At 40.5% G+C, this 23,800-nt stretch overlaps 1 protein-coding gene across 6 annotated transcripts in view; it reads left to right on the forward strand.

Moving 5' to 3' along the window:
• LOC122884205 (serine/threonine-protein kinase MARK1-like) overlaps positions 1 to 23,800 on the forward strand; it is a 30,222-nt gene that overhangs the window by 3,405 nt on the left and 3,017 nt on the right. For 2 of the 6 annotated variants that reach the window (XM_044213719.1, XM_044213720.1), the window contains exons 3-16: positions 5,737 to 5,790; positions 14,863 to 14,911; positions 15,536 to 15,601; positions 15,961 to 16,031; positions 17,644 to 17,700; positions 17,864 to 18,100; positions 19,582 to 19,701; positions 20,386 to 20,485; positions 20,578 to 20,690; positions 20,781 to 20,979; positions 21,755 to 21,936; positions 22,176 to 22,267; positions 22,441 to 22,581; positions 22,691 to 22,942. In XM_044213719.1, the coding sequence (XP_044069654.1) occupies positions 5,737 to 5,790; positions 14,863 to 14,911; positions 15,536 to 15,601; positions 15,961 to 16,031; positions 17,644 to 17,700; positions 17,864 to 18,100; positions 19,582 to 19,701; positions 20,386 to 20,485; positions 20,578 to 20,690; positions 20,781 to 20,979; positions 21,755 to 21,936; positions 22,176 to 22,267; positions 22,441 to 22,581; positions 22,691 to 22,942 (1,733 nt within the window). Of the gene's footprint in view, positions 1 to 5,736; positions 5,791 to 7,072; positions 8,263 to 14,862; positions 14,912 to 15,535; positions 15,602 to 15,960; positions 16,032 to 17,643; positions 17,701 to 17,863; positions 18,101 to 19,581; positions 19,702 to 20,385; positions 20,486 to 20,577; positions 20,691 to 20,780; positions 20,980 to 21,754; positions 22,009 to 22,175; positions 22,268 to 22,440; positions 22,582 to 22,690; positions 22,943 to 23,800 lie in introns of those variants that run through there. The other 4 variants (XM_044213721.1, XM_044213722.1, XR_006379845.1 and 1 more) reach the window with 3 other exon arrangements.

The following is a 23,800-nucleotide window of genomic DNA, read 5'->3' on the forward strand; positions in this document are numbered from 1 at the left end:
TTACTTTTTTGTCCATATACAATACATTCTTCATCAGCCTCACTCTTTTATTGCTGCATGTTAACAATTATGGCTGCAGCTTACTATTACTTTCATTATCAGTTAAACTGCTGATTATTTTCTTGATTAATCGATAGATGGTTTGGTCTATAAATTGTCAGAAAACAGTCGAAAATGTCCATCACAACTTCCCAGAGCCCAAGTTGACATCAAAGATATTGAACTTACCATCAAGAAAGACTAAGAAAAAAGCTGGAACCAGTGAATTTTCAGCATTTTTGCTTAAAAAATAACTTGCAAGAGAGCTCACTTTAAAGTAATAATATTTCAGATTCAACGTGTACTTAAGGTCATCTCTCATCTGCTCATCTCAACTCACATTTCTCATTTGAGTTACAATTGTACACCTCCACCAGGGAAACCAAAGTGTAACAAAAAGATGGCACCATATTTAATATAAGATATTTTGTATATAGGACGTTGATTTGCTCCAAGTTAAACCCATTTGTTTTGGCCCGTTCTGACTCTCAGGAGAATAAATGATCTCCTGTCATGACGGTATTGTACTTGACCATGTTAGTTCTCGCAGTCAGGTCAGCTCATGCTCTCTCTCTCTCTCTCTCTCTCTCTCTCACACACACACACACACACACACACACACACAGTCATACACTGCTGACCTGTCAGAGTGATAGACATCCTGCTTTGGTGTGTCTCCTTTTTCCCTAAGGAGAAAACAATGACCTGCGATCTCTTTCACTGTCTTACAGTCAGCAGGATCCACCTCAGATACCCTCTGCGTCCTATAATGCTAATGTTAAACAGGCATATTGAGTATGCGAGCCACTGTTTCCTGAGAAGGTCAGGCACTGCTTTGTGTGCCTGAGTGCCTTTGCTGGCTCATCAGAATGCAGAGACATGGATCATAGTGAGAGAGAGAACAGGTGGAAAGAACATAACTCGCTAAAACTGACGCTCTTATAGCTTGAGTCCAGCTAGTCTCTTACCAGCAAAGATTTTTTCACGCAGCTAAAAGAAAGAAAGGGTTAACTCTGTAGAAAAATATCAAAAAGAGCTCTGTGGAGACAGAGCAACAGTCACTTCTAGGTGACAGAGTGTCCTCTATCTGCTGAAGAGTGTCACATACACACACAAACATACACACATGCTCAGCTGCACTGATGGAAACATTTGCCTCTAACATATGCCCATATCTCCTACCCACTAGAGAGGGGTGGTGATACATTATTATTTATTAATTGAATTTATCGATTGTATCGTAATTATATGTCCATATCATGTTATTGTTTTACTGAATTTTGTTGTCTAAATTAATTATTCCAAAAACCTAAAAAAAGGGTTATGAAAGTTTTTGTTTTACATGTGAAGAGTTCTGATGTAATGCATAAAAGTGGAACAAAGTCAATTGTTTTGACGATCAGTTGAATTATTTATATTTGATTTTGTGTACATTTGTCATATTGTGATATATAGCAGTATTAGAAAAAAAGTATGTTGACTAGGGATGCAACAAATGATTATTTTCGCTATTGATTAATCCGATTGTTTTATTAATTGATGGATTAGTCGTTTGGTCTATATAACATCAGAAAATATAATATATATATATATATATAATCAAGAAAAATGGCTTTACAATTTCCTTAAACTCAAGGTGATGTCATCAAATTGCTTATTTTGTCCTGTCAAGACATAAAGATTTTCAGTTTATTATCACAAACAACTCAGCTAAATCGATTAATCAACTAATCGTTTCAGCTCCGTTGTTGACATAAAAGGAATTTGACTGGTTTTCAGCAGCTCTTTATACACTTACACACAGTACTAAATATAGATATACAGCGAAACAAAGACATCAAAGCTAAACAAAGATAAGCAAACATGAACATACAGCTATGTGGCAAGTATGTATGAAAACTGACACACATATAAAAAAGTTAAGTCTAGTCAAATCAATTTTATTTGTACTGCCCAAAAATCACAAAATTACAATATGGGCAGACAGAATGACACTATTAGGTCAATAAAGTTCAAACATATACTGATTTCAAACATATCACCCAACCCTCCTACCTACCTAGCAACAGTAAATGCCTTTCTTTTCTGCGTATGAGATATGACTTTATAAGTAGTTCCCTTTAGCTCATGACCCTGTGGTCGTGATAAAAGAACTCCAAGGAAATAAATGTTTAGAGGAACATGTAAAAAGCTCTCCAGCACACAAGTGATGCTATGACTAAATTTCCCCTCCTTGTCCTCTATCTGAATATTCATGTGTATGTGTTTTACATGCATGTGCAATCACAAGACCTGCATACGGTGAAGAGCAAATGGGACGTGTGTTACGAAGGCGCTGAATAATTAACAGTGATGCACGTTGCCCTTCTGTCACTGTGGGACTGAATTATTCACTCTTAGATCCACTAGAGAGAGAGAACACACACATGCACACAAACACTGGCATATGATGTGATGCCATCCACGCATTCATCAAATCTCTCAATCTGAGAACAAAAAAGGAAATAGTGGTACAGTGTAGCGTAGAGTAAATGTAATGAATATATCTGACTCATGCAAAGGGAATAGTGGAAATTGGAACAATAGAGTGAGACATGAGGGCAGCTCCAACACCTGCAGGCATACATCCACACACACACACACACACGCACACATACATACATACATACATACATACCTCCACCTGAGTTTTGTCCATGACAGGAGAGAGCAGAGAGGAAGGGAGTGAGGTCTGTCTGTGCACCTGCCCACCTAAGACAGGCTGCAAATAGACACCACCTGCGTACTGCGTGTGTCTACACACGGCGAGCCTCTCTGCAGTCTTTCACTGCAGCTCTCTCTTCTCCCTGCTAGACTCTGTTCCTTTCACAGCCACCACATTGCTGTCATTTTTCCGGGGTTGGATGAAACTAAATGTCCCAGCAACTTCCACTGCAGATCTTGGGGAAACTCTGTTCAGGATGAATAACCTGCAGTCTCTCTACCGTGACTCAGCATGTGCTTTCCGGTTTCCCTCTTAACAGGCTGCTTGGGATTAGAGCCAGAGTCTGCACCCACTGAAGCATGTTTATTAAGCTCTCATGAGGCCAGAGTCACAGTAATGCTGTTATGATAAATTGTAATTAATGATTTGATGGTATGATTAATCTCCAAAGGTAATTTATCCCCTTCCTTTTTTCTAAAGAGAGGTCAGAGGTCAGGGTTGCACTTCCTGTGTCAGAATCTTATCGAACAGTTGAACATACAGGATGACAAAAGACAAAATGAGTTTACTCAAGTCTGGAGTGTGGTCTTGATAGATTCACAATGCAACAAATTTAAGAGGACTTGCTTACGACTGGAAAAGAGAGAAAAAGCATTTAGTGGCGCAATCGCTTTTGATAAAGCTCAGGAAAAAAACATCCTTGAAAAAATATTTCGCTAGGTGTTTGTCAAGTTTACAGTTTTGAAGCTAGAGTAAGCCTGATTTTTTTTTTATATTTGTTGTTAGTATAAAACATACAGTGCAGTGGTTTCTTGGGCTGCATGTTAGTTGCCAACATAGTCTATAATGAAGATTAGTACCAAGTTTAATAATGTTGGCATATCGTATAGAATGGAAAATCTTCGATGCTTTGCTCAAGAGCACTTCATCAGAGCCTTTTTTTAATAGTATAGAGTGAAGAGGCTGATGACATACAACAAAGGTCCCCAGGATTTGAACCGGGGACGTTACGATTACATCATATGCATCTTTGCCCACTAGTCTACAGTGACGCCCATCACAGAGAATTCTTTAACCTGGGTTTTTTAGTTGCAAACTGCTGCCTTAGCCCAGTCATTCACAATTTTAGCTAGATTAACACTGTATCCCATCCAATACGATATACTTATACTATAAAAAACTAATTGACTACATAGTATATTATGTACAGTACTAATTGGCAATGGAATAATTGGGCAGTTTAAAGGTTCCCTGTTGAGTTTTTTACCTCTAGTAGCACTATGGACCTGTTTTCTCCTAGTGGGTGTCCATTTTGTTTATCTTGTGCATATGCATGAGGGCAAATGCGTATGTGGGTGACGTGATACACAGTCCTTCCTATAGTTTCACACTATTCCACTGGTCAACGGGTGGCAGTAACACGCCAAGATATACTGCAATTCGCCAGCAAGTTAACATGGATGATGAATGACATTCCCATCAGCCTCAGCTGTGCTTTGTGTTTATTGCTAATTAGCAAATGTTTGCATGCTAACACGCTAAACTAAGATGGTTAATATGGTAAACGTTATACCTGGTTAGCATCAGCATTGTCAGTGTGAGCATGTTAGCATGTTAGCATGCTGATGTTAACATTTAGCTCAAACACTACTGTGCCTATAAGGACAGAGCCACTAGCATGGATGTAAACTCTCAGTCTTGTTAATAGCCATAAGTAGCTCCTCCTTTTCAGTTGTAAGTTATATTATGGAACAACAGCATCCCATCTCATCAACACCCCGGAAATCAAGAACGGTCAGTGTGCATGCTGGTGTTTTTGAGTATACAATACACAAAACATGTTAAGAATCATTATGGAGACTATTTCACTGGAACTGCATTGCTAGAAAACAGATTGGATCTGAGTTTATTTCCTGTCAGCCGCTGACATTAACAAACACTACAACAGAGAATAAACACCAAGTCATTTAAAATGTTTAACACTGTGAAATGGTCTGTGAGGAGAGGACACAGACGAAGAGTCTAAACTCCCCTTGAGGCCTATAGAGGCCATGCAGCTCTAAAGTGGTCTGAGCCAACCAGCCAACTATCTGGGCCTTCCTTAGAGCCCTGCGCTCTCCTTAGCAAGGCTGAAAAAATGTTGTGGTAATTGCCCTTTAGTTAGACCACAGACCCAGCCTACCAGCACTGGTAACGTTCATATTTATTCAGCTATTCTTAAGTCTGTGTGATAAAAGTGTATAATTATGGTTGAATCATTTTCATCAACAACAAAAGGGCTTATGTATTATTTCAATGTAATTACATTATATAGTAAAAGTGCTCTGTCAATCACTTATCAGCATAATGTATGGGCTTACTGGTGAGTCTGCAGCATGGCTCAGCTAGTGGCTTTGTGAAAGCTGCTGAGCTCTCAGAAAGTGAGGGGAGCAGGTCTGTTTCAGTGTGTGCACTTTGTGGCGATTATTGAGATGGATGGTTCAGACTGCTGCCCAACAAGACCTGCAGAGCCAACAGTAGATCACCGACCTGCAGAGTCATATATACTGATGCTGGCCTGGCTGCCACACAGGGACAGTTTACTTAAGCCAGAGATTGTCTGTGGATGCATTAACATATACATAAGTGCATCTCTGTGTGTAATGGGTCTTATTTATATTCATGAACAAATACATATTTCTGGGCTGTTGTTTTTTTTTTTTTAAATCTCTGCCAATTAAAGCTTCATCTCTTCACAAATTAGAGCTTTAAGGTGTGTCCAGATTGAATGCACAGATTCAGCTGTGACATGTTTTGACAAAGCCACGTCACAGCAGAATAGTGAAATCATGAGGATAGTTCATTTCAGCACAAGCTTTCACTGTACAAGCAACACACAAATACAAAACTAAAATTTGTTTTTACGTCTTTGTTATCTTTTATCCCTAAATCCCACTCTCTCTCCCCCTTCCTTTCTTTTTCTGTCTTTGTCTTCCTGTCTTTTCTCTCTCTAGGTGGCGGTGAAGATTATAGACAAAACCCAGCTGAATCCCACCAGTCTACAGAAGGTGAGTTGGTGTTTTATGGCCACATGGTAACATTAATCTCTTGGTTACAGCGCTCATGGCTTTTCCATTAGTCACTCCTGCGTTCTTACCGCTCTGTTTCTTTGCTCTTTGAACTCAGGATGTGCTGTTTTACATAATGTAATCAGATGTAGTCAGGAGAGACCACACGGCTTGTTTAATCTCCAGCCCCCTCCAACCCCACTCTTGACTCTCTGTTGGTTTGTGGTTAGGAACAGCTAAAAATACAGATGCCTGCCTGTTTGTCACTTACCCTTGTCTAGCAGTCATAACCAATTATAACGAAGGGTTTGGGACTGTTTCCTGATTACTGAGTCCAAATCCAGCTCTTTCTGTTGATTAAACGCCTGCACACACACACACACATACACATACAATCCTCATGGTAGATTAGACCATGTGGAAGGAAAGCGGTCGCTGCTACAGTATGAGCTAAATATAATGCAGGTATGTAGCTGACTGACAGAAATTCTTTTCATGGTCATGACATTATCGTAGCATGGCGCACCGTCGTTGCTCTTTTAATTTTAGTGTTTTGTAAAGGATGAACAAATTGCTAAGCAACTGCTGTGGTGACTCATTATAATAATGGACCATTATAATCACCACACCTATGTAAATGACAGTTGATGTCTTGATGGACCTCTTGGCCTCTATCTCTCTCCAAACCTCCGGGGTGAGAAAATATGGCAGCAGCAAGAAGTCTTAATGACACAATGATAACAACAATTAATTTCCCAAAATGTCTGCCATCCCACATCGGTCTGAGCAGGGGATGAAAGGAGTGAACTCAATGAGTGTTACTGGAGGAAATGAAGGCTGGGATAATGAAACAGGGTAAATTGTAAAGGGCTAATGTGCGACAAATGACAAATTTGGTTCTTGGCTTAAATCCTACTTGTAAATCTGTTAAACAAGACAATTTCGGGGCATTTCTAGCATGATTCAGTTCTCATGGCATTGTTCTCCACAAGCAAAGCACATCTGTAATTGACTCGGATCTTAATGGGATTCGACTGCAATTCTTCAGCCAATCAGTGTAAAGATGCTGAGAGAATTTCAAGCTCCAAGTTCCGTACTCATCTCATCTGACTGAGATAAATGTCATTTTGCGAGCTCTTTTGTTAAACAGCCTATTGTGTGGTTTCTAATCTGCACACACAGTGGGATAATGAACATTTAGAGGTGTTGTGTGTGTGTGCGTGTGGCATTAAGATTCTGAATATAAACTGACTCTGACTTTACTGATTTGGGTCTCGTCTAGGTCATGAGTGGTTGTCCGCTGTCTGGTGATGGGCAGGGCCGACGTATCATGTGAGACTGCAGACCAATCAGGATCTCTCTGATCAATTATTCAGTGGGCCTTTCAGATGTCAGCTGCAGTAGACCTGAGGGGAGAGGGTCAATATGGAGAAGACTTGTGTCTTTTTATGGCTATTATTGGTGTAATAGCATGTATGCACGTTGATGTTGATGTTTGCGTATACATGTGCATTCATGTGTTAAATCTGGTGTGTGTTTGTGTATCTGTATCCGAGTGTAAAGACATGTTTATCTCTATGTTAAACGTAGTTGTATATTTTAATGTCCTCTGCTCTGTACTATAGATTGCTGTAATGGTATACAGAAGTGCCATCTGCAATGCAGAAGCTTCTCTTATAATGCAGCAGTTGTCTCCTGGATTGAATTGATTGTCTCATTGACTCAGAGTGCCCTATGCTATCCTTGTGAAAGCTCTACTACATTATGGATGTATTAAAGGGAACATCCACCTTAATACAGTTTTTGCTTGTGTTACTCCTGTGACTGGCCAAATAATATCTGGGAAAAGTCCAAGAAAAGAAACACATCAACGTTGTCAATTGCAGTTAATGGCGATGATTTTCAGATTGGATGGCTCGAATAAAAAACAAAACAAGCAATGGGTCAAGAAAGAGGACAAGAAAAAAGAACCACCACTCTAAGAAACAGACTTCAGGGATCTACAGAAGTACTGTGGATCATTTTACCCTCCAACGATTAATTAATTAATTTCAGAGTATTTAAAATTGTAAAAAAATTTTATTAATCTCCCCTTTTAATTAGAAATTCCTATTTGGTACTGTCTACAATTTTGGTATTCAGCGACGTCAACATCTCTCGCTGACATCAGTAATTTCAGTATTTTTGCTTTGGCTGCTCGTTTTGTTGGAGGCATTCTTTATGTTTAGAAGTCTGGACTGAATTTCACTACATTCCCTGAGGGTGTCTGGGCTGCTCTGCTTGCTCTGTTCCCATCGTGACCCTTAGCCTGGGAAAGAAGCAAGAAATTGTAACAATGAATGGATGTAAAACTTAAGAAGCTATCACAAATTCTGTTTTAGGAAGGATCTCCCCTCCTCTCACATCCATGACAAAGTAGTCATAGTAGTTCTGCAACACAGCTTCTTGGACAATAAATTGATCTTACCACAGTGTACAGTTTCATGGTTAAAATGCCATTCTGGATATCGGACCAGGCTATTTCTGGAAGCGGATATAAACAACAGACGGGCATAATTATTGATTCAGTGACTCAGGCTTTTTACATGCATGAAGAGCAGAGGTTGACGGATTTTCTGCTGCGTCTGAAAATCCGGTGTCCAAGCTGACCTTGTCTCTTTCTTTTGCTCTGCCATGCATACAATTCACTGTATACTGTTAGTGTTTTGGTGCTGTTTTATATTTGTGATCCTGTGTGTTTGTCAGTGTGGGTGAGTGAGGTTTGAGAGGTCTGATCTGGCCGCATCACTCCTCTGCTCGATGTTAACGGCGGCTCTTTCATGTTAGCCCATCAAAATGCCACTGATCTCTCTTTTTATGGTCTCAGAGGAGCCAGGCTGCAGGCATCACCATCTGGCACTGTAGGCGCAGCCAGCGCTCTGGCAGATCCTACACAGCCCCATGCACACACACACCCACGCACACACACACACACACACGCACACAAGCCTGCATGACACATACAGACATACACAGGAGATCCTTTGGTTTATGCAGAATGCTCAAGCTGGCAGAACCTCAGTTTTTTTAGTGTTTCAGTCACATTTTCACACACATGCATGCATTCCTGTACCTGAGTGCAGCCATTAATTCATTCATATACACATGCAAACATAGGCATCCTCTAACTTATCTCAGAGTAGGATTTAGAGCAAGAGTCAACCTCCTGGGCTGAAAAATGTGCCAAAAACTGCAGTTCCTTGAATGGCCACTCGAGGCTGGCTCCAAAACTGAGTTAATCTCCATAAGCCCCCATGTTAAAATAAACATGTCTACAGCCTGGTACAAAAAACGGTGTTGGTCTCTATTGCCAATTTCCCCATTTATGACAACTGTACGGAGGGTGAATTTTTATATAACTCACCCGTTTAAATTATATGTTATATGTTATTATATTATAGTTATGCATAACTTTGTGTGGCAGCTTTGAGTGACAGGTGGGTGTCGTCACAGGTGGCTGGTTTCAGCAACCAGGCTTCATTCCGCCCGCTTCAGCTCCACCCACACTCCACGTCTTTGCCCATTTTGCCCGGAGTCAGGCACTGCCAAGATGGCGTCGGCCGGAGCCACCACACTGAGCTTCACACTGGCTCTTTAGAAACATATGATGACGTCACGGAGACTACGTCGATATTTTATATAGTCTATGATTTAAAGGTCCAGTATGTAACATTTAGGAGGAGCTATTGGCAGAAATGGAATATAATATTCATAAATGTGTTTTCATTAGAAAATAAGAATTCTTGTGTTTTCATTAGAATAAGTTGTTTTTATCTACAGAGGGAGCACGTCCCCTTCCACGGAGGTCACCATGTTGCACTGCCATGTTTCTACAGTAGCCCAGAATGGACAAACCAATCCCTGGCTCTAGATAGAGCAGTTCGTGTTTTTTGCAAACATCCGTAGTTTCTCCTACACACTTGGAACAGGAGGATGATCCGAACGGTATTCAAACTGCAATTTCAACGCTAGATGCACCTAAATCGTATTTACTAGACCTGTTAAGGAGCATTCACATCGCAGAGATGAAGATATGAGGCCATTCTTAAAATCTCAGTTTTTATCACTTATCACTAGTTAATTTTAAAAAGAGATTAGCAGAAGCCAGAATGAGTCATGAAGTTAGAATGAAGCTCTGGTCTGTTCCTTTATGGCCCATTGGCGCTCTCTGCCCTGGTGTGACTTTGTGGTGGTTTCAGTGTAACAGGAAATGAGGTCAGCTGAGCTTCCAAAGGACCTCCTTAGATCAGCCACAGGAAATGCATCACATGTCATCTGTGGTCAGGGATGTTGACGTTGTCATGGTTTTTAGGCATTTTAGCCCTAAAATAGGCCTCTCCGTTAATCCCCTCTTTCACTGAGCAAACACTGCTCTCATCCCACCATCCCATCGCTCTCTGTCTCTTTCTAATCTGTAAATAAGAGTTGTTTCTCTTTGTTGCTTCAACAATGAGAACATCAACGACATGTTAAAGGTTATATGATCGACCGTGCTGTTTCAGACAAAATGAAAGCGTGTGCTGTTAAAATGCAAGACACGTTCACATTTGGAAAAGGTAGAGCAGTTTGGTTTGTGACGCAAAACAGGCTGCAGAGAGTGAAGAGAGTAAATGAAGCGACAGAAACACTGGCAGCTTCTCCAAAAATTAAAATCTCTTTCCTCGACAAGGCTCAGAGCCACATTGCAAACCTTCAGTCTTACTATCTTATATCTGAGTTTTCTGATGTTTTCTGGTTTTTAAGGCAGTCAGAAAGCGTTAAGAACAACATACTCTGACTCTATTTGTGTATTTTCTGGCAGTTGCAAAAAGCCCACCATGGGGGTCAAGCTCTCTTAATGGCTGTTGTTTATGTCTGTCTTGCGCCTGCCACTCCGCATTAGCCAATGAAATGCTGTCGAGCCCATGGGCTAGAGGAGCTTTGGTCTTGTTCAGATGAGTGGAATGTAATTGGACAGGCAGCACTGTTGTTCGAGATGAATCATAAAACAAATCAAATGTTGACGCTGCTAAGATATGCATGGATTTATGGGTTCATATATGTTTTCTGTGCTGTTGTGGCTTCGATTGAGAGTTAAAATGTGAAGTCTGCTGCTAAGTTGTGCCTTGGTGTTGTGGATAATGAATAAGAGGTGGCACGTCTTTGCAGAAGCAGAGAGAGATGGAGACAGAGAGTTGGGGTTATTTTCAGCACCTTAGGAGTCCAGGACAGGACAGTTTGTCTGAATGTTAGTGACACTTTCGATCCCTCTGTCTGCCTGTATGTTTGTCTCTCTGTCTCTCTCTGTCTTTCTTTGACAAACAGAAAGCAGTGGTTATTTACTGATATGCGGTTTTGAAGTACTATTTGTGCACATGAAAACACACACGCACACACTCATTAGAGGGATGACTGCTTCCAGGCTACTCATCCTATCAATAATCTCTATGTTGAATGAGCAGCTGTGCTGCTGTGACTGAAATAGTCCAGCCAGTTCCTGTAAGTGTTCCCAGTCTGATATCTGCTGTTCTTCTCCTTCTGCATGGGGACTCTGCTGTAATTAAGGCTAGTTTGGGAGTCTGGGCACCCCTGGGTGGCTGGAAGTAGGTCACTGGCACAGACTACTGAGATTCAGGCGCATTGGAAACGGTGTGTTTTCATGTTTGTGATACACATTATGTTTTTGCAGCTATTCTTTTAATCATCACTGTCTCAATTCATCATCTGAATTGACCATTTTGATTCATTTTAGTTTGAAGTAAGTAAGTACCATTAAGTACCACCTTTACCATAACTGCTTTATGCCATACTGTGACTCCCCTTTGTGCCTGTAGATATTATTGATATTAATACTAGACTGGATCAAAGACCCTAAACTCATTATCTTCTGTCAGCCTCCATGGTGGCTTCATCCCTATTGAGCTTCTATTGACAGGCGCTGTGTGTGTTGTCGCCGTTTTCCACCGCCCTTCTCAGATTTGTTCTAATTTTTGTTTCCAAGTGGCTGCACGCGTGCTTCCCATGTGAGGGGCTTTAGGGCAATGACGTAAACGAGAGAGAGAGAGGGAAAGAGGCAGATAGGGGAAGAGATAAGAGACTAAAACACTGACTCTTTAGTCCATCACTCATTCAGAATAATAAAGAAGTTCTGTCTTGACGGATGCATCACGTGTTAAAGCACATGCGTGGATGGATGCATATCTGAGGCTGTGACTTATGTGTTTATTCTTTAGTACTGCAGGACATCTTCTGGTTATTTTGTCAGTGTGTTTCTACTCTAATAGACTTTGTTACCATGGGGGAACCTCTCAGGCCAACATAGCAGATGATGAATATGGAGCAGGGTTTGCCACACAGGACAAGCTCGCTATTCTGAGCTATTCTCAGGAACTGAAAATTATTGTGGACAAAAACATGGTCCAGTAACAAATTCAAACGATGCACACATGCACATTCCTTTAAAATGTCTAGTTGAAATTAGACAGATTACTCTATTAATCCCAAACGGAAATTGCAGTGTTACAGCAGACAAATCACACATGAGAATCACAAAACAAAACATAAAGAACTAAAATCTTAACTAGAAACTGAAGTAAAATTTAAAGACCATACTATACTTTAAAGCTATAAATATACAATGATAATGCCTGGTAACATACTGTACATGGTTAGTGCAGGTACAGTATATTACATATGCAGTTACAGTTAAAGGTGGGGTATGTGATTCTGGAGAAATCCACTACCATGACAGATACCATGATACAGAGTGAACAATGACACAGCAAGTAATGTAACTAATGTTAGCTAGGGTATGGGTTAGCTTAGCTAGGTTGTGGGTTAGCAAACTGTCCCTACAGTTGCTGCTGCGAAGGAACAGCTAGAGAGGACGAGACGGTTTCCCAGAGCCAGCAAACCACACATCACAACAACAGCATATCTTGGCAAACTAGAAAGTAAGCTGAATCAGGAGGAATCAGCAGTTGTGCACAACTGATTTCTGTTTCTTCACAGTATGACATATTATTTGACATATTTATGTATGACATTATTATTTGTACATAGAAGATTTTACCCTTTACCCTTTGTATTTATAGTACAGTCTCATTTAAAGGATAAGGCTGATGAAATTTTGTATTTTTCTTATTGTCAACAAATCCCATGAAAAGACCAAAACTAACAATGTGTTAATATGTCTTTCAATACTTTTTGACTTCCCTACCCTGTCTGTGGCACTTTAGTTCCTAATGAAGATGTAAATCTTTAAAAAATAAATGTACATGTTTAAGTCCTAAAACAGCTTGACACTGTAGTTTTTAGCAAACGTTACTCAAACAAGAGTAAATAGTACATTTGTTGTGGACTATTTTCAGCTGCGGATTAATACACATTTGGTGCTCCAGTGAGTACGTACAGCAGTAGGACAGTGTATGTGGGATTGATTCAAAATAAACTGCAGTGCCCATGTTCATGGTAATGAAGGGAAGCTGTCATCCAGTGCAACAGTGTGGCTCACTGATGTGTTTTTGACAACAATAAAGCTCAATGGCACCAAGGAATGAGCTATACCAGGCTTTGGCCACACCGACAATTCTTGTTTGTAGGGAAAAACAGCTTTTCTGGTTTTCTTACTCTTGTCTTTTTATGGGATTTTCTGACAATAAGAAAAATATGGAAGCCTTATTCTTTAAGCCCTCTGCAGCAGCTCACTGTATGCTGTATGTGCTTGCTGGGTCTAATGAGATGAGAGGTGTCAGACAGAAAGAAAAAGAGAGGCAGGCGAGCAAGTAGAGACAGAGAACAGAGGAAAGAATTAGATTGGGAGAGAGTACCTGCATGTTGTCGAACCAGACTGTAGCTGAGTCGGGCCTGCTCACACTGGTATAATGTCTGTGTTTGATGACCTAGAAACATAGAATATCCCTGCCCTTATGTAAGACCTAAAAGGCCATTAGAAAAAGTTATGCGCACACACTGGTATACACACATGCATACACACCACTACAGTGTCCGTCCCCATTTTTAATTTGACATGCTCAATAATAACATGTAAAGTAGTTGTCATTTTTCTCATTTATATAGACAAGAGATGAAAGCATCACTCGGGACCTTTTTGCTTAATCAAAGTGGTCAGCAAATGGCAAAATCTGTGTCCTGTCTCGGGTAGCAGTAGATGCTAAATCCCAGTTGAGTGAGTGTTGAAATTTAACACTCAAACACAGCCTCAGCACGACTGGGAATCAGCAGAATGTAAATGATTCAACAGCACCTCTAAGTGGCTGCAGGAGCTCGTCTGACATAAACAGTCACGCCGAGACTGAGGAGACACGGTTTTAAATGATTATAACTGAATGATCTCCTCTCTGACTGTGGACTCAGCTGTTGTACATGGTGCTTGAAGAAAATAGACTGGAGGATGTGATTTTCCTTTTAGGGATTTCTCATAAGACTGGATGGAAACTTTCCCCATCTGCAGTAAAAAGAGTCTTATCAAAAAATAAAAAACCTTGTAAAGGAGCTCAAATTCTGCTACTTTTAGTTTTCCAGAACTGCAGGTCTAAGGCATCAGTATGATTTTGCTGCTCTTTTTTGTATGTCCATATTAAGATGATTATATTAGGCAGCAGATGCCTAAGTGACTGTAAGAGTGTGCTGCTGCTCTGCTGTGGCTGGCTGTGTGATGCTGCTGACTGGGTGTTTGGATGGCCGGCTGGCTGGACTGCAGTGTGTCAGTGGAGTTGTAATTCGGCTCCTTATCTGTATAGGGCAGGGTTTAGCGCGACGTTGTCACTGTATCAGTCATATTGCTTTACACAGTACAGTAGTCCCATGATCCTTGGGTCCTCTCATGTTCCTGCAGAGTGTAATCCAGTTTCAGATATACACACACTGTGGTACTTTGGAGTTTATTGTGGCTCAGCTCCCTAATCAGTGCTTAATAACATACTAAACTTCATCTTCTTCCCAGCAGAGACAGAGCTGACACTCAGGGTAACTGCTTGTAATGTCATGCCACATGTTTTTGAATGCATTAAATGTTCCTCTGTGTCTCAACAGCTCTTCAGGGAAGTCCGAATAATGAAGTTACTGAATCATCCAAATATAGGTAAGTTCAAACAGGAGCCTGCAACAGCATGATGACAGTTGAGCAATAACATTCCCATTTAATTGTTTTATTAATATTTACAATTAAACCAACACCTAGCACCAAGCTAAACCAGTATAACTTGCATCAAATAAACAAGTTTTTAAAAAAAGACAGAGATCACACTTACTTCTAATTCTTACATAGAATAATCCAGTTTGTGCTGTTTTGTGCTATTTATTTCCCTGAATTGATTTATTTATAATATTTTGAGTGGGATCCTCTGACTTCCTGTTCTCTGATATTTATTTTCAAAATAAGAGCTTTACCAATCTAAATTTTCACTTCTACGAAGCAAATACCAGAAATTGAGGTATGACCCAGTAGTTTGAAGATCTTAACAGTAGCATTAGCTACATGCAAATGCTTGACTTCACTAAAGATTTTTGAAACATATTGGCTTCTTAAAGTGCTGAAGACTTCATTCAGACTCAGATATCAGTTTTAATACAATGAGGGTACCAGACCAGTAAACTCAACTAACACCATGTACAACCTCTATTGGTAAAAACAATATTTTATAAATAGCTAATTTATTTTTATCCCTGCCTCCTACTCTTTCCTTTTTCCCAATTTCTAATGCAGTGAAATTGTTTGAGGTGATTGAGACAGAGAAGACACTTTATTTGGTGATGGAGTACGCCAGTGGTGGTGAGTGAAGCATTAATAGATGTCCACTAAATGTGTGATGTTTGGTTGATTTTGTGAGCGTATTCCTGCCTGTTATTTCCACAATATCACTTAATAAGCATACACACAGACAAAAACTCACTGACCTGTAACTCTTACAGGTCAGTTTAAGCTGCCTCTAATGTAATATTCATCACAGAAAAAACTTCAAATTTACTAATCTGTAAAGCGTGCAAAACAAGCAACGTGGGTGCTTTTATCTAAAATACCTCACAACGAGAATGAATACATGATTATGGTAACCGTAGTTGTGATAAAGATAATATAAAATTATGAGAATATACTGATTTATAGTTGCATATTTCCTCTCTCTACTCCAGGAGAGGTATTTGACTATCTAGTGGCTCACGGCAGAATGAAGGAGAAGGAGGCCAGGGCCAAGTTCAGACAGGTGAGTCATCAGCATCGCAGCGCTCGCACCTCTGTCGTCATTCCATTACTGTTTTCAGAGGGAAGACTGCATGCACCAAGATCAAGCTTCGTCACCGACTGCAGAGGAAAGATGGAGTACAGACAGCTTGGCCTGAGAGTACCGGGGGGTTGAGTAAAACTTCCTTAAAGATGCTGCTCTGACACCTAGTGGTGCTACAGGAGCAATAAGGCATCTACAGCAGCTTATGGATTTAGCAGCCTCTTTCATGCTTACTTGTACCCTGAAAATCAACAAAATTGGAACAATTGTCTCTTTCTTCTAATTTTCTTTTTATTCAATGTAATGTGAGCAAGATCTTGATAAACCAGTTCTTTCACGTCCTCGCTGTTCATATTTAAAATCCCTTGGATGACTCAGAGGAACTGTGTGTGACACAGTGTGGGCAGTTTGTGTGTCACAGTATAAATAGATCAACATTCAGAAAGGTAAAAGTGTTCATGTGTGGGTGGCATCTGTTGAAGAACAGTGTGTTTGATTGATGTTGTAGCTATTCGTGCATATGTCAACTGTCATAGCAACTGCTTACTGTGTGTCACACGATGGCAGTGACTTTGGCATGAGAGACATTTTGGCCTGAAAAATCACAAAATTCACTTGCGTGAGAAAACCTCAGATAAAGATTACAACGTTAGGCCATTGATGCTTAAACATTTTCTGTCATGCCTCCCTGTCCTCCTGTAAACCAATTTAATTTGTATCAGGCATTAACAATATTGAGGATGTTAGTAAACGTTAGGCAAATTGAATGATATTTCCATTAGCATGATGCAAGGTAAATGTTAGTGTTTAGACATAATCGAAATTCTCCTGCTTCATTGACAGTGAATCTGAATAATTAATTGAGTTCAGTTTTGACTAAGTAGTGTGCTTGATGAGGGTTATCTATTTTGCTTTTCTTACCTGTGGAAAAAAGTCCATAATTTAGATTTTATTTTGGTGCTGAAACAGTCTTGCTAATGTGAAGCTAACATAAAGCCTTGCTAACTCCAAAGCACTCTTTTGTGGTTATTTCTCCACAGTCTGAGATAGAGCATGGTAAGGTTAAGACCTCGCACAACAGCATATGCCATTTTTTCACATTTTGTGGTTTGCGCTGTTGAGCTGCAGTGATTTGTCGATTGGCAGAAAATTAAGCGGCAATTATTTTGATGGTCGATTCATTGTTTCAGTTGTTTTGCAAGCAAAAATGCCAAAGATGATCTGGTTTCAGCTTCTCTAATGAGAGGTTTTGCTGTTTTTCTTTGTCTTATATCACACTAAATTCAATATCTTTGGGTTTTGGACTGTTGGTTGGACAAAACAAGCAAAATGAAGTCATCACCGTGGGCTCTGAGAAATTCAGAATGGCACTTTTTCACTGTTTTGTTTAACATTTTATAGACTAAACAATTAATCAAGAAAATAATCTGCAGATTAATTGATAATATTTATACATCTTTTATACATTTCATAATTTTTTTATGCATCTCTACTTGTGTCTACTTTTATTTTCTATGTTTCTGTAAATATCTATGTATATAAATATTTAAAATACCTGTAGTGTCCTATGACGTGTGTGTTTGTATTTCAGATTGTGTCTGCAGTGCAGTATTGTCACCAGAGGAGGATAGTACACAGGGATCTAAAGGTGAGGATCTAAACTATTACTCTCTCTGATATCTGATTTCTGAGTAGTATCCATATCTGGCATGTGTGTTTTGGGAAAACCCTCTATAATCAATCATGTTCTGTCAGTGCTGATACCTTGACAATCCACATTGTGATTTGCCCCATCTCTCTCCCCACCTCAGGCAGAGAACCTGTTGTTAGACGCAGATATGAACATCAAGATAGCAGACTTTGGCTTCAGTAATGAGTTCACTGTGGGCAGTAAGCTGGACACTTTTTGTGGCTCCCCGCCGTACGCTGCTCCAGAACTCTTCCAGGGAAAGAAGTACGATGGACCAGAAGTGGATGTCTGGAGCCTCGGGGTCATCCTCTACACACTGGTCAGCGGATCACTGCCCTTCGACGGACAGAACCTAAAGGTGGGCACTTAATCTGGTTCTGGGATGTATCACTGGAAATGTTTATATGGGCAAAAGAATATATAGCTTTACAAAGATCTTACTCAAGTTGTTTCCGTTAAATTTTGATACCTTCTGATTAGCCATACTTGTTAAACCAGTTAACACATCATTGCTTTTCACCTCTAGCAAACACATGCTTCTAAAGGTATGTTCACATTACACTTCCGTCTTGCAAATTCATTGTTCAAGCTTTCTTTTTTCATTCTTCACACAAATAAGCGCGTGTGTCCCGAAGTGTGCAGCGGTCTCCCTCTCTATGATGACAGGCTTTTTGCGCCACTTTCAAGTGTGGTTGTTCAGAAAAGGTATAAACACGTTTGCCTTTAGACATATTCGGATGACACAACCTAGCTCATTTGAAACACACTGAGACTTCAAAACAAAGTATGAAAGGACGCAGCTGCCTCTGTAGCAAGGGAAAAGGAAATGGTAGTCCCAATAGTAAAAGTAATAATAAATACTTCTCTCAGACATTTTTTATTAATCAAAAATATATGAATAATTCTGCTTGAGTCTGAATTGGCATAGACAGCAAAGGCCAAAGTAAATAAAAAGTTTAAAGTGAAGTGCTACAGCCTGGTATCTTAAACCAAGTTTCTTATAAGTGGGGTATGAACTCAGGCTTTCTAACTGAGTTAGGATGTTTACATGTGTCAGCCCAAAACTGGGTTACTTGAATAACCAAATTAAGAGTGGAATTTACTGTGTCTATCGTTTGGAATAAGACATTGCAGAGATTCATCCACCCTGCTTTAATAATGCAGCAGTTTTGGAATATTTTCTGAAGCTGCAGAGAATCCAGCAGGTCAAGAAAAAGTGGAAATATTCTACATTTGGTAATTTTTAATTCATGTTCATAGCTGTGCTGAGCCTTTTTTAAATCTGCACTAATCAATACTTTTATATTAATAATTGATCATACGATTACGTGTAATGTAAAAGGGGTTGCTCGTGGTGGTGAACCGACTCTACAGAGCGTTTTAAGTGGCCTTCAACTCATTGGTTATTTCACCTTTTGTTTTCAGCCATGACAGGAAGCATTTTTTAGCAAAAACACTCTCTGTTCAAGCATTTAACTGCAGACAGAGAAGGTTAGCGACTAGCTAGTGAATATTATGAAGCATTTAGCAGCTAAAGAGTCAGACATTTCCCTCAGGAGTTAATGGAGACCAAAAGGAGCTAAAAGGAGTGAGGGCAATGGACTTATATTTATCAGGTGGAAACAAACATGACTCCAAATGAATGCTAATGTTGCTCCATGTCTGCTGGATGAGTTTGAATTTGCTAACATGTTCACCATAACAACTCTATACGGTAATAATGTTGTTTTTATGGTTTCGTTCACTGTCTCCACCCACAAAAAAATCAATTAACGCTGCTCTTTTGTCGCTAATTTCAAATTTGGTTTTGTCTCTGTCTGTCGGTGGCTTGGTGTGCAGGAGCTGAGGGAGAGGGTCCTGCGGGGAAAGTACCGTATTCCTTTCTACATGTCCACAGACTGTGAAAACCTGCTGAAGAAACTACTCGTGCTCAACCCTGTCAAACGAGGCAGTTTGGAGGTATTACCGCCATTTGCATTGTTGCATCTTCACAGTTATTTGCTCTCCATTCAGAAATATTTTGCACAGCAGCCTGCTTGCAGTCCAACAGACAGTCCTAATGATTTGGAGCATGATTGTTGTGCGTCATCTGAAAGCAACAACAACAGAACACTTCAATTTACAGTCTGTCAGATGGAGATTTGGAAACATTATTCATCTGAGATCAAAGAGCGGACTTACATAATTCTTTGATGAAAGCATTCAGAAATAATAAAACTAAATTGAGTTTGTTGAAGCATTGTAAGATATAACACCACATAATTAGGACTGGTTGTAGCTTGTTTCTCATTTGCAAACATAATATAGTTGTCAGTTCAATTCACACTCAGTCTGTCCAAAGTCAATACCACCCCTGCGCTTAGAACCAGGCTGAAGTTCAATAGTAAAGATTTCCCTGCCAATAATAACAGTTGATCACACTGTTGTTCAGCCCCAGCTGAACTTGTGAATAAAAAGATTTCATAAAGACGTCATCCATTTCTCATCTGTCTGTTGTGCCATTTGCTTTGGACTTAACTGTCATGTTGTATAATTTAACAGACATGAGTCAGGATTAATTATCTGCCATTAAAAGTTTAATGACTGAAATAGCAGTTGAGCTAATTGTACTGGACATACATGAGTTCTAATTGTCTTTGTTAGCAAATCATGAAAGACCATTGGATGAATGTGGGTCACGAGGAGGAGGAGCTAAAGCCTTACATCGAGCCTGAGGCGGACTTCAGTGATTCATCCAGAATAGGTGTGTATGAGTGTGTGTGTGTGTAGATGTCACTCTTAATGTCATGTCCAGTATACTGACTCTGATTTATGTTGACGTCTATCTGCCATCAGAGCTCATGGTGACGATGGGCTTCCCTAAAGATGAGATCACAGACTCTCTACATGGCCAGAAGTACGATGATGTCATGGCCACCTACCTGCTGTTGGGCAGAAAAGCTCCAGAGGTCAGTTTGTGTGACTTACATCATCTTGACATCATCACCAGCATTATGTCATGTGACCATAATCCCTCATCCTCTGTCTTTATATTTCAGTTCGAGGGGAGCGAGCCCCTGACCAACAGCATCCTGGGTCAGCGACAGCGACCGACCAGTGACATCAACAACAGCTCCAGCATTTCTCCCGCCCATCCCAAGGTCACACGCAGCATCTCGGCCAATCAGAAGCAGCGCCGCTACAGTGATCATGGTGGGGATGATGATGGTGGTGGTGGTGGTGTCGTAGAGAAGCCAAGTAAAGTAACCTCGTCTTTCCCAGCTCTGAGAGTGCTGCTGGCTGCGTGTTGTGTAGAGGGAAGTTGCTCTCAGTCACTGACATGATCAGATACCGGTATCCACCCTGCTGATGTGCCTCTGAGCAAGGCACTAAAGCACTATCAGCACCACTGGTGCTCTTAAATAGCTGAATAAAGCTGATGAAGCTTTAGAAAGGCAAAGTTTTCCTCTTGGGTATGATAAATAAAGCACATTTCATTCCTTCACAATTGACCAACTGTTATGGTGAAAACCCTAAGATGTAAAATGGAAATTTCAAACCTAGACTAACTTGTTTGTTTGCTTAATGTTGTTTATTTTCATAATCAGTTTATTTAAATGTTCAAATCAGTGACTCAACCTCAACACTGCACTGGTTGTGTAGCAGGTTCCTCCTGTCATGTGGGGCCATTGTGTCTGGCGCCATCTGCTGGCTGGCTGCCTTCCTGCAGCTCCCTCAGGAACAGCACCACAATGCATGAGGAGGGAACAGCTTTTGCTTTATACCTGCTCACCTTGGCTTCTATAGCTTATACAACTTATTGAACAAAGTGTTGTTGCAGAGTGTTATATTTGATAGATTGGTTGATGTCTAAATCCTGGCTTTGAGTGGCTTTGCTTGATGCTGTTGTAACGAAAACCCTGTCTTTGTCTGTTCTTTTCGTCGAAGAAAATCCTGATGTTGGAGCTGTAGATATAATTATCTGTTTGGTGGAAAGTATGTAAGCATGTTCTCATATGTGTGTCTCTCCTAGTGGGTCCGTCTGTGCCCCCGGCGGTGTCGTATACGAAGCGCGGCCAGGCCCTGAGTGTGGAAAGTGACCACAGGGAGGAGTGGGACGGAGCGCGCCGGCTGGAGCTCAGCACTTCAAAAGGAGATGTTCCCGCTTCACCACTGGGGGTGCAGGAGAGGAAGAAAACTACAAGTGTTGTGGGGGTGAGGAAGTGGAGGACACAATTGCTCACATATGTCCACATTCACCACATGCACATAAACAAATAGGTGCAGGTGGGTCCATAATGTTAAAAAAATATTATTATTGAAGATATTGAAGAAAAAGTTTTATATTTTTGTGCCTCATCATTCTAGTTTTTCACTCTTTGTGTGACCAGGCTTCGTTAATACTCAGTGTAAAATGCTTTAACGTGTTTTTTGATCTCTCTTTCCACAAACAGACTAATGGATCAATGACTCGCAGGAACACATATGTGTGTGAACGATCCTCTACTGATCGCTACACAGCTATTCCTAATGGCAAAGACAGCAGGTAAACACAAACACATTCACAGTTAAGTACAGGGTGAGATCTAGCTTTCCATGTTCTCTGTGTTTTTTAGTCTTGTCCAAGCCATTTTTCTGTCTAATTTGATAGCACATAGTACAAACCCCATTGTACAAATGAGCAAGTTTTGGTGAGATATCCTCATCCTTGGTCCCCAGTTTAACCGAGGTGTCAGGGAGCACCCCATCCACTGCAATTAGCTCCACACGACCTCGTCACACCAAGTCCATGTCATCGTCAGGGCATCCTTCAAAAAGCACACTGCCCCCCATCGATGACAACACAGAGCTTAAAGCCAGGTGAGCTTTAATTTACTTCTAAATTACAGTATATATAGCGAACATGCTGATATACAGAATTTTTAGGCACATGCAGTGATTTCTCCTATAATGTTTGTTTATGTTGCAGCTCCTCTCCTCGGGGTCCCTCCACCTCTCCGTCTGCACACAGTATTAGCACCCCAGAGAAGAACCGCTTTCCCCGCGGTACCACCAGTCGCAGCACCTTCCACGGAGCTCAGCTCAGAGACCGGCGCAGTGCTACCTACAACGGCCCCCCGGCTTCACCCACACTGTCCCATGATACTGGGGCTCTCGCTCAGCAACGCAGAGGCACCTCCACTGGGATCATCAGCAAGATCACGTCGAAGTTTGTCCGCAGGTCAGTGAAGAACAAACGGCTGCACACGATACACTAGGTTGTACTTAACACTTCTTGCACCTAACAGTTAAGGTATTCGCATTCCCTTTAGCAGGGATTGTGAAATGCATGTTGAAGTTACAAAAATTTGGTTGAGAGTTTCAAGTCTCAAAAAACCCCCAGGAATAAAAAGCCAAAGTGTGCTACTTTACACTGCCTGAGTGACTAAAGTACCAGTATTTATGAGATTGTTAAAGGGTTGGTGCATTTCTGAAGACATTGTTGTTCTTTTCCTACTTAGACAAACTCATGGATGCCGTTTTATGTCTCTGCATGCTGTCTGAAGGTTTATTAGATGTTGAAATTAGTAACTGATCTTTGCTTAATTACTAATCATACTGAATGTGAGTTGGATCAAGTAATAGCTCTGTTCAAATGAGGGAAATGCCAATTTAGACTTCTTCAAAGATGGATGACTGGTCTAACTAAAGTGTTGTTAATTAACATTTTTACTGTATGTCATTTGCTACTGCTGATCTGCTACTTTATATCCACATTCTCTTTACATGCATCCACAATCTTAATATGCTTAATATCTTATCCTTGATATATTAATTTGCTTATGTATTCGAAACAGTATGGAACAAGGCTAAGAGTCTACAGCCATGCCAGCAGCTCTGTGAGGCTGCACTTTGGCACCACAACATTTTGAGCTAAATGCTAATGTCAGCATGCTAACACGTTCACAATAACAATGGTATCATGCTGATGTGTAGCAGGTATAACATGTATGGTCACTATCTTAGTTTAGCATATTAGCATGCTAACGTTTGCTAATTAGCACAAAGTACAGCTGATGCGGATGGTAATAGTTTTGCA

This window comes from Siniperca chuatsi, linkage group LG11 (assembly GCF_020085105.1).
Source record: "Siniperca chuatsi isolate FFG_IHB_CAS linkage group LG11, ASM2008510v1, whole genome shotgun sequence".
Classification (NCBI taxonomy): domain Eukaryota; kingdom Metazoa; phylum Chordata; class Actinopteri; order Centrarchiformes; family Sinipercidae; genus Siniperca; species Siniperca chuatsi.